At 29.3% G+C, this 11,623-nt stretch overlaps 1 protein-coding gene across 2 annotated transcripts; it reads left to right on the top strand.

Moving 5' to 3' along the window:
• The first annotated feature begins 3,754 nt into the window (after positions 1-3,754).
• On the top strand, positions 3,755-11,214 carry LOC143905591 (venom serine protease 34-like). Of its 2 annotated transcripts, none has more exons than XM_077421102.1 (8): positions 3,755-3,910; positions 6,899-7,104; positions 7,244-7,450; positions 7,623-7,821; positions 9,598-9,801; positions 9,888-10,039; positions 10,669-10,825; positions 11,037-11,214. In XM_077421102.1, the coding sequence occupies exons 1-8, from the start codon at positions 3,874-3,876 to the stop codon at positions 11,060-11,062; spliced, it is 1,188 nt and encodes a 395-aa protein (XP_077277228.1). In that variant the 5' UTR covers positions 3,755-3,873; the 3' UTR covers positions 11,063-11,214. The 2 variants fall into 2 exon arrangements, with proteins under 2 accessions (XP_077277228.1, XP_077277229.1); XM_077421103.1 differs by lacking the exon at positions 3,755-3,910 and adding an exon at positions 4,798-4,909.
• The last annotated feature ends 409 nt before the right edge of the window (positions 11,215-11,623 follow it).

The raw sequence follows: 11,623 nt of genomic DNA, 5'->3' as shown, positions 1-11,623 counted from the left end.
TTAAAAAACGTGGTTTTAGAAGGGATATAATTATCTTGTGTATTTCTCAAATGTTTATGCAATTAATATATGTAGAATTATAGAAACAGAAAGAAGATAAGAAAATCACATTTTTAATTTAGACAAAGACAGTAAAATTGTTAAAACTAGGAAAAACTGTATAAAATTTCATAATGTTTGCATTCAGTATAACTAGAAATTTTTGTGGATTGCAGTTTTTTTTTTAATTTATATTGGTAGGTATATATAATATTCTTTATGATAAAACACATAATATCAGATATATGTGAATGTATAATATTTGAAGTGAATCGGGTTAAGGCTAAAAGTTTCTCAGTTTGCAAGAGAAATATTGTGATAGTCTTCATCACAAAATTATTAGGCATCCTTATAATTATTATAATGTACTAAAACTAAGGAAAGATTTATATTGTCTAAAAGTTGTTTTTAGACCGCAACGTGTATTATTATTAAACGCGTTTATTATATTTATTTTTAAAAATAAATGTTATTTTGAAAAAACAAAACCTATTTTAATAGGGTGCTTAATAACTTTTGCCATGGCTGTAGATAATAACAATAGCTTTTTTTCCTGCGATTAGGCGAGATTCGGAGAACAGGATAATTTATGATAAATGAATTGCTAAAAAGTTTAATTAATTTGAATTGTATTTTAAACTTTCTATTTCTTCATTATTCACCCATCCATCTCTCTCTCTCCATTATTGTGTTATTGTGCTTTTGTCCTTACTAAAAATTTCAGATACTTTATTTTACAGTCTAATGTGTGTGTGCGCCCTAAATTTCATAATTACGCTTAAAGCCTCATCGCATTTTCGACAGTGCAATTTGTGCAGCTCCAAAACATGTGCCAGATGTTACAAACATTGTGCATTAGCGCATTATATTTTAAAGTTGCTTTTCATGCTGTGTCTTGCACGTCAGACGACATACGTGAAAATTGTTACGCAAGAGACACACAATGTTCCAACAGACACGCGCGACGTTAATTAATAAGCCGCTAACATGATAATTGCTGAGGGGTTTTGCTTTTGTTCTACGACTTAAAAGAAAAGGGTTTGAATATATTAGTTTAACTATATGAAAGCGATGGTATACTAACATAATATACATATATTTATATGCATCAGAAAAATATCCGGCGGACGTTTGGTCGTAGAAAGATCGCAATCACTCCTGTATAATATTGGAAACTAATTAAAAATGTACGTTTTAATATTATAAGTTACGCTTATAGAGTCTCATCTCATTGTCAGTTTTTGACACAGTTTATAATATAAGTTTTAATATCTTATAAACACATGTTGAGATATCTACGTTAGAAATATTTATCTTTTCTTATTAGATTTTTTTTATAGTTGTTGCCTTATGTAACGTGTCAGTCTTTTTACATTCGCATAAATTTTTGTTTATGTATAGGTACTTTTATTTCCAACTTTTGTGATGTACACATACGCATTAGCACATTAATTTCCGCAGCAATAAGTGAATAATGCGTAACCGATTCGGCGAACATGTATAATTATATTACATATAGCATTATTTTTTACTGATTGTGAGTGCGATTTACGATTATCGAAAGCCGCTTAATGCTTGAAGTTTATATTCAAAATTTGCCTTTAAAGGGCAATGAAAAAGTTTTTATAACCTTATCGACACTTTTTTACTCAAATTTTTATCACATGTAATTTTTGATATATGCAACTAAAATTTACATCGATATACATGTACAAGTGATTTCACGTTGTACAATCATGTATAATAAATCTACATCATGTTTTACTTGTTTTGAGGATGTAGAATTGATTAAGGTTACCAATTTTTTTATTACAAACCTATTTATTTTTACTGCTGCACGGTAAAGTATACAGAATATGAAAAATCTATATCCTTGTAAAAATATTTTATAATTGTAAGAATAACATTATATCAATAACATTATAGTAACTCTGTAGTTTTCATACACTATATTGTCTATAGTATTATCAAAAGTATTTTTATATTTATGAAGAATGTTTGAGAGACACTGCGTTCTCCAAAAAAAATATAGATATCCATTTAAAAAAAAAATGTATCTGTCCTTAATCTATTTACAATATATTTAATTTATATTCTCAATAAATATATTATGCGTTATACACATATAAGTGCAAATTATGCAAAACTGACTCTTTTTCTCAACAATTATTTATTTTGCTCTATACTAGTAGTTTAATATATCCCACACAATGTTTATAAAACAAAGTCGACGTAAAAGTCGTCGTTGTTATTTGTTTTATTATGTAAGTAGCATGTTTTATCGTATAAAGTAGTGCTGTTAAAGTGATAACTCTAAGTATCTTCATTATTTTTAATGCGTCTAAAGAAGAAGATTTTTATATTATTATTTTCACATATTTCTTGATATATTGACAGTTGACAAAAACTACTTACCTATTAATATTGCAGTTAATATTGCCTAAATTTTACAGAACTTATTGATGCAACGCAAATATGACGTCAAAATTAATTTAGTTATATTAAGAAATATGTCTCTCTCTCTCTCTCAATGACATTATTTAAAATCACAAAAAAATGTTGTTAGAAGAAAGTTTTTGTTAACCATAACAAATTTTTGAAGTAATTTTTTTCAGATTAATTTGCTATTTTTATTTAATTTTTTGTTTCTGCAAAAAAAACAGATATTTAAGAATGACATATTAACGAGAGAAAGTATCTATAATACAGGATAACACGTAATATACGTTTTACATAATACGTGTTTTTTATTTTTTTTATTCACGAATTCTTGGAGAAATAAACCTGACATTTTATTAATAAAGATTTTGTTAACAAAAATGTTTGTTTCTTCCTTTCGTTTTATGATCTCCTATAATATTATAGGTGAAGAGAGAAGTCACCACGCTCGGACACGAGTAATAGGACTGAGGATAATATATTATAATCAAATGATGAAATCTACGCTTTCTTATCACTCGGGGCTGTCAAAAACAAAAGTAAAGAATAAAATAATATTCCTTATTTATTTTAATAAAAGCTATATTTTACTTTAATTTAATAGTATTTCAAGTTAAGGAACATTTCACAAAAAAATATTTTTAATTGTATCTTAGAATACTACGCCAAAAAAGTTCGCTCATTAAATACACGGTACAAAGCAATTACCTTGGAAATGATGAGAAAATTCGTATATAGGATTAAATAAAGTTTAAATATGAATTTTACTTGAAAATTTTGATGAAACTGAGTTGGACAAATTTTAACAACTTTATACTGAAGAAAAGTTACTTTTCCCACATACGCATTCAGATCGTCAAATATCATATTACACATATAAAGAATTAAGTTGATCTTCAAAGATGAATTAATTGTAAGTTGTACGTATTATTGGAGAGATTAGACACAAATTTCTTTTATATCTTTTCAATATGTTACTTTCTTCTTTTCATTATACACACTAATATTTTTTTTACTCTCTAAACACAATTATATTTATCAAATTTTGTTCATTTGCGACGTTTGTACAAGGTAAAATATATTGCCGCTACAATTACTGTCTACTGATAGTACGTTTATTACGTATGCGAAAAGAAATATAGAACGGTATAGACTGATAGATATATTTGTGCATTTTCGAGGCGATGTAGAAATGAATGCCTACGTGCGTTATCATTGTTGTACGCAAAATGATAGGACTGCAGTCGACCCATGTTCGTCACAAGGAACAATTGCCTCTTTATGCCATTTTGTCAGTAAAACACTTGACACGGTAGGTACACTTTATACGATGCAAGCTACCGGTTTGATCATTTACAAAAGTTACTTGTTACGATACACTAGTGTGTCCCGACGATGGAGTTTTGTTGCAAGTTCTACGGAAGCATAGAATGTACGTGAAAGTTAAAATTAGCACCAATTGAATCGGCCGTGAACTAGTCCAAACTTCTATGAGATTACCATTTCTACACAATAACAATTTTCAACAATTACATAAGCAATAACGTATTAAACATTATAAGTTTTATTTGTTACGTTATTTGGAGCACTTTTTTATATTTTATATGCATGTACGTGCTTCACTTTTATGCCGCATTTGCAAGATAAAATGTCATTATTTCTTTTCCTTAATGTGCTCTAACATCAATCTACTACAACGTTAATGAAATTTAAATATTTTACAAATATTTTACATTACATATTATAATAAATCTTGAAAAACTTTTACTACGCAAGATATCACTATTATAAAAGAATTATAGAGAATAAGAATTTGTAAATGTATCTAATACCGTTTAATCAATATTTCATTGGAGATTTTATTTTCCAACACGCACCTGTTTCTTCTTCAACATTATACATATAATTTATCTAGTTAAATTGTGCACATTAAAATTCTATTTACGATTTACTATTTACATTTCCATTAAAAAGAAATACATTTTATAACTTTATAATAAAATAGAACTTGTGCCAAAGTACGCGCTTATGATTTTAGTGCTCATTAATTTAATAACATCTTTTGCAAAAAAGAAATGCGAAATATTTTATTTAAAATTCCTTTTTAATTTTAATGAGCTTTATATATTGTGAAGTACACTTCACATAAGTACGTGAGCTGCTTTTAATGTAGATACATGTCTCATCAAGTTTATCATTACCTTCATGCTACTTCAAAGATATCCGCTTTTGCTCTAATTGCAAGATACAACCGTAAAAGATAAGACACCAGAGATATTATCAGTTTTGAGTTTACTTAATCTTTGCATCGGAATAAAAGCAGACGCATATGTCGTACAGCGTGTGATTATTTGTCAGAACAGTAATTTATCTTCGCAAGGAAATGTCTTCTTAAGTCTAAAATATTTTGGTTGATGTACCATGCAAGCAGGTATTCAAACTTTTACTATTACTGTACTAGAAGAGTATATGTTTGAATGTGTACATACATATGTATAGTCAAAATAATTATGCGTATATAATAAATTGTATGAAAAAGTAGAACATAATAATAAATAGATAGTACAATTGATACGAAACCAAGAAATTCGTCTTCATGTTCAATAATTGGATAAGTCGGAACAGTTAATAGTAATAACTGCTAAAATTGTGTATTAATTCTATTAAATTATCAATTATTGAATTAAAATAGTGATATCAAGCGAATTATAAAATGTTTGTTAAATTCACATCATATATGTAGTGCAATAATGTATTATTTTAAATACGTATGTCAAACGTTTGGTTGAGTTATACACATAAATTAGAAAATAACAACAGAGTATTTTATATTCAAATTTTAGTTTGAATACTTCCATATAATTCACCTCTTTACAATTTAAAGAAACAGATGTAACCCAGCTAAGCAAAGCTTACGAAGCAAACGTAATTCTTATCAATTTCAATTTACTTATACTCGATAAACGCGTGCTTGTTATACAACAAAAAAAGTTTGATTGTTATTTTTGCTTAAATGTTTAAGCATAAATTTCAATCTACGTTGTACAAACGCGCGCGCACGCACATACACACACACACACACACATTTTTATAGAGTATATTATATTACATACAATAATATATGTTTAGTGTAATAATAATTAGTAATAATAATAAAATAATATACTTGGATCAATAACACTGTTTAACAAAAAAAAGCACAAGAACGAATTTTGTAGTTGAATCGTATGACATCTGGTAGTTTTTTTGGACGCTCAATACGATCCCGTCAAATTACTCCATCACGTCACAATTTCGAAAAATTTACAATTAAAGTTGCAAAAAATGGGCTATTTTAGTGCAGTATTTTGGCCTATCATAACTAAGATATGTGGCGTGTTGGAGAAGTTTAATTGCAATCCATTTTGCCAATAATGCCATTTTTAATTTATAAACTTTGACATCATAGTTAAAAAATATTTTATAGGTCCTTAATAGCTCTATGCGTAAGTCGCAGCTTTGACACAATATAGACTCTACGTTAATCATCAATATCTTTTTAACCATATATAATCGACACAACAAATTCCATTTTTTGATTGAATTAAATTTCTCCAATACGTCATCGTAGTTATAATATGCCAAAATACACTAAAATAACCCATTTTGGTAACTTTAACTATAAATTTTTCAAAATTGTAACGTGATGAAGCAAATAGGCAAACGGAATCGTATTCAATGTCCAAAAAACTGACGGATGCTACAAGTTTTGTTCTTGTACTCGAAAAAAAGTAATTTTTTGTTAAGCAATTAATGTAATGTATATAAAAATATATGAAAATAGTGATTTTTACGTTTCTTATAAAATATTTTTTTATATATTATTTAAACATATAATAAAAAAAATACAACGTAATATATTTAATAAATATATAAATTTTAAGAAAATTTATAGATTTAATAATACATTTTTTTGATTATTAATATATAGATTTTAAGAATAGTTTTGTAAATAACCTATGTTTGAATTTTCAGTTTTTCTTTTTTTTAGTAATTTCAAAGAAACAATTCAACAGAAACTTTAATTGTTATTTGTGTATATATCAATAATAAAAAACAATACACAATATACTTAATAAATAATATACAATAATACACACAAGTGGTTATTTAATTATCGTAATAAATAATACGCGCGCGCATACACACACACACACACACACACACACAGAAAGAAGAATATTAGATACCATTTATATATAGGTATACAATTTACAATCACGTATTTGTTATTAGTCAAAAAGAAATGTTAAACTTTATCAGTAAATAATATCAAGAGGGCTTAATAAATATCGTAAATGCCATATTCAAAACTCTATATTATAATACGGAATTTTATCAATATAATTATAATATTATAAAGCAAGTAAAATTATTCTAGTCCAGGTAATTTTATTCGGCTTATTGCTGTCACTCTCAATACTAAATGGAGTTGAATCTGATTGCAATTATTTTCAAAATTTGGAACCTGGACAAACATATTATGTATATAATCCCGAGTATCCCAAGGAGTACCATGGTGAAAATCATTGCATTTGGAAAATGGCAAGTCCCTATAATACCAAAATAAGCTGTTCTATTAAAATGGTAAGTATGTTTATGAATATTTTGTTCAAAATTTATGTATAGACATATCTTTAATTTAGTTCTCAAGCATAATATTATTACCAGAGCTGTTAGAAAAACAGGACGAAAGAAAGAAATAATTTAATAAATTCTTTTATAGAGTAATATTAACTGTTCTCAAGGGAGACTTTCTATTCTATTTGCTGATGGTAAGGTATTTAACTACTGTGGTAAAAATACATTCGTTCTCAATGGAATAAATCCGACTATAAAATTCGACTCGCAATATAACTCTAATGGTCGATTTTTATGCCAAATTCAAACGTCAAATAATAATAATAACTGCAATTGTGGCTGGAAAAAAGAAGTAAGTTTAAATTAATTTTTGTGAGATATGTTACTTCTTATTATGGAAAATTTATTTGCTATTTATTTATCGTTACTTAATAATTTGGATTTAATCAATTATGCAACAATTTATTAAGAATGCTAAGTTAAGTATTGAAAATAAAGTATCCGTCATTAATTGCATTGCTTAGACCAGGATAGTAGGCGGTGAGGAAACTGGGGTAAATGAATATCCCATGATGTGTGGCCTCGTTAATTCTGTAGACAAAATTATATATTGCGGTTGTACCATAATATCTAAAGAGTACGTAATAACGGCAGCCCATTGCATAGATGGAAAAAACTTGAATGAGTTGGGCACAGTCGTTGGTGAACATGATACAACCACAGGTAATTATTAAAATCTTTTTATACATATGTAATTAATATATATTTAGAAGTAAAGGATATTAAGGGGTAACGCCACTCTAGAGTCCCCAAAAAAAGCCAATTTTTGATAATTTTTTTCAGAAATACAATAATCATAAATAAAAATTGTTTTAATTCTATTTATTATTTATATATTAAAGTATAAAAAATTTTTTTTATTAATTATTTATTGCCAAAATGGCGGCGCCAGAGCCATTGCACCAAAGTGCTTTTTTGCGGAAAGCGTCCAACGGGCGGAATCAAAGCTCCTATAATTTCTAAGCTGGAACAAAAATTCAAAGATTTTTAAAAAATATATAAGATTTCTATAGAAGTGTACCTAGGGGAATTGCGAAATATCATTTTTTGTAAGAATGGTGCATGTTGGAAGAAAGTGCTTCATTTTTCGCTAAAAAATGTCGCACAAAATTGTTTATAAAAAAGGTTTTGTTCAACTTATCAAAAAATTCCTAGGTACTTCTAAAGATAATGTTATTGTAAAGTTTCACTCAAAATTTTAAGTCAATCGGATAAAATGTGTTCGAGTTCTGATTCCGCCCGACTTTAAAAAAGCGATTTCGAGAAAAACGCGTTTAAAGTTTTAGTTAACATTCACAGATGCATTCCGCGCCGTCAGACGGATTACGAAAAAGAGATAATAGAGATTTTTCCGAGCTTTGAAACCAAGTGTACCTTATTTCTAAGACCTTAAAACATTGTTTAAGCAAAAAAAATTTTTTTTCATTTTTTGAAAATTCTAGAGTGGCGTTACCTCTTAAGCAAATAAAATTTCTGTTTACAGTTGCAATAATATCAAATTATATCTCATAGTTACTTTCTGTTTCTAATATAAATTTATTTAAAAGTAATTTTGCGTGTGTGTGTAAGTCTTTTTCATCGCCAAATTTATTTCGGGGAACAAAAATATACCAAATCTGGCGAATACGACGGGTGCGGGTGATGATGGTCACCGTTTTTTTAACCAAAAATTGAAAGACGATGATTAACAACGAGCGGGTTCGTTGTCATGCAGAGAAGGAATCATTTTATTATCCGATTAGTAAAACTCGGGTCTAACACGCCAAATTTGCTTCAAAAGTCGATCTAAACATCTCGATATAGCGATAGTCGATCTAGTTCATTAATTGACTCTGTCTGCTCTTGGAGTACAGACAGTGCACGTTACATGTACTATGCCTTCAGGTGGAAAGCATTAATGACGCCGTCTGTACATACAAGTTCCCGGTGCACCATACTAAACAAATAAAAAAAAAGCATTGTCTCATTGTCTTCGAGTGACTGATGACCTGCTTCTTTGAATCGCCTAAAAAGCCTACTAAACTACAGAAACACTACTGTACGATTAAGACAATCACTACCGTATGCTTTTCGCATTATTTGATACGTTTCTGTCGCAGTTTTTCCACTTTTAAAGCAAAATTTAATCACAGTCCATTGCTCCGTTCTTGAAATCCTGACAAATGCAAAAAAACAAACAATCTTTCAATGCTACCAAAGACTACTGCACTCAACGCAATGAAAAAATTATGAGGCTCAGAAAGAGGTTGAAACTATCTAGTTTCAGTATTGATGGTTGAGGAATTGCGCCATTAATACGTCTTTCAAAAAATCAGTCTGGCAACTTTTCAAACACACACACACACACACACATATACCGTGTATACATATAAATCTTATTAGATTATATTAGATTTATACAAAACAAAACTTTGTACTTGTAATATACATTACGGGTAGGTAGGGATACTAACGCAACCAGGCTGTTCCGCCTGAACAGATGCATAATTCATCCTGGGTACAAAAGTAACCAAGATGCTAACAACGATGTAGCTGTTTGTAAGATTGCTGATAAAATCAAATATAACGCTGAAGTTGGTCCGGTCTGCTTACCATTTCAACATAAACAAGACTCGTTTGCTGGTGATATCGTCACTGCGTTGGGTTAGTATTTCTTGAATATTTCCAAGGTTATCGATATCGATGATCTATACAATTATATGATTTAATCTCACATTCACTCGCATTAGGCTGGGGTTTACTGGAATTTACTGGCCAAAAATCGACTACGCTTCAAGAAGTGAAATTAAATGTAATAACTCTTGGAAACTGCAAACAATATTATTCTGGTATAAATTACAATAATATATGTACTTTTACTCCAGGAAAGGATACATGTCAGGTGAAGAGATAGTTATTTCATCTATTGAACTTAAATGATATGACAAATTTGTGTAAAATGTATTATTTGAGAATCGTGATGTAAAAATTATCCGCAAGTCATATATACTACGTTTACGCGAGCGTTACTTCTGTAGTAACTTACGATATATCACTCGTTTACGCGGAGTAAATTATCGCAAGTTACTACAAAATCCCGTTTACGCGAAGGAATTATCGTAAGTTACTAACTACAGAAGTAACGCTCGCGTAAACGTAGTATTACTACGTTTACGCGAGCTTTACTTCTGTAGTAACTTATAACGATATATTACTCGTTTGCGCGGAGTAAATTATCGCAAGTTACTACAAAATCCCGTTTACGCGATAGAAAATCCCGTTTACGCGAAGGAATTATCGTAAGTTACTAACTACAGAAGTAAAGCTCGCGTAAACGTAGTAATACTATGTTTACGCGAGCGTTACTTCTGTAGTAACTTATAACGATATATTACTCGTTTACGCGGAGTAAATTATCGTAAGTTACTACAAAATCCCGTTTACGCGAAGGAATTATCGTAAGTTACTACAGAAGTAACGCTCGCGTAAACGTAGTAATAGATTCTATTTCTTTCTCTTTGCGTGCCATAGATGGACAGCGGTGGACCTCTTCTATGGCAAGATCCTACAACGCACAAGCTTGTATTGGTTGGTATTACATCTTCCGGTGTTGGCTGTGCTTCAGACACTCCTGCTGTTGCGATGCGTACAGGGGCTTTTATCGATTGGATAGTATCCATAACACCTGGTAAGAATAATCGACAAAAAGGCGAGTCAGATGTATGAAAATTTTATCGTTGTAAAAGAGAATTAATATGCCTAAAGCCCCACACACACACTTTTTCGTAACAGTAACAGTAAAGTTTTGAGCAACGCGATTGGTCGAATCTTTACTGTTACTGTTACGAAAAAGTGTGTCTCCGGGCCCTAATACGTACATTTATCGCTTTTGATTATAGATGCTCAATATTGCCAAATTGAGTGAGCTCTGCGTTATTGAAAAGAAGAATCGTTTTACAAGATTATGATGCTGGCATTTTATTTATAGTTACATTTTAGCAAAATATTGGATTGTATTTACAAATATGTCTCTATATAAAAATATATGTACATAAAAATATATGTAATACAAAAATACGCGTTACGTCTCTCTCTCTCTCTCTCTCTCTCTCTCTCTCTCTCTCTCTCTCTCTCTCTCTCGACATAATGTGAAAAGCACACCTCATAACTACTAAAGCATGATATTTGAGAAAACATATTGATAAAAAAAGATAGTTTAGTTTATTTATAATGTTTTAACAGCAAATTTTAACTGTACATAAATTATTGAATCGTTTTTTAAATAATAATTTGAACAGTTTATTAATTATTCTAATATTAAAACGGATTATTAAATTTTATAGATTAAAATTTAAATCTCCACTTAAAAACTAAAATCATAATACACTTTTTTACGCACATAATGTTATTAAGTATGTATTACCTATACCTTCCCAGCCAAAAGTACAGTAATCTAAGAAATCCAATATATATCGGTTGTATGCAT

The sequence above is a fragment of the Temnothorax americanus genome, unplaced genomic scaffold (genome assembly GCF_048541705.1).
Source record: "Temnothorax americanus isolate GAGA-0224 unplaced genomic scaffold, ASM4854170v1 Scaffold64, whole genome shotgun sequence".
Classification (NCBI taxonomy): Eukaryota; Metazoa; Arthropoda; class Insecta; order Hymenoptera; family Formicidae; genus Temnothorax; species Temnothorax americanus.
This window is presented reverse-complemented; position numbering and strand designations above follow the sequence as displayed.

What these genes read in the sequence shown, in the direction of transcription:
- LOC143905591 (XM_077421102.1), top strand. Translation starts at nt 3,874, where the DNA reads ATGGAGTTTTGTTGCAAGTTCTACGGAAGCATAGAAT. An exon ending in TAAGCTGTTCTATTAAAATG is followed by an intron (nt 7,105 to 7,243) that starts GTAAGTATGTTT and finishes ATTCTTTTATAG; the next exon opens with AGTAATATTAACTGTTCTCA. An exon ending in TGAACATGATACAACCACAG is followed by an intron (nt 7,822 to 9,597) that starts GTAATTATTAAA and finishes CATTACGGGTAG; the next exon opens with GTAGGGATACTAACGCAACC.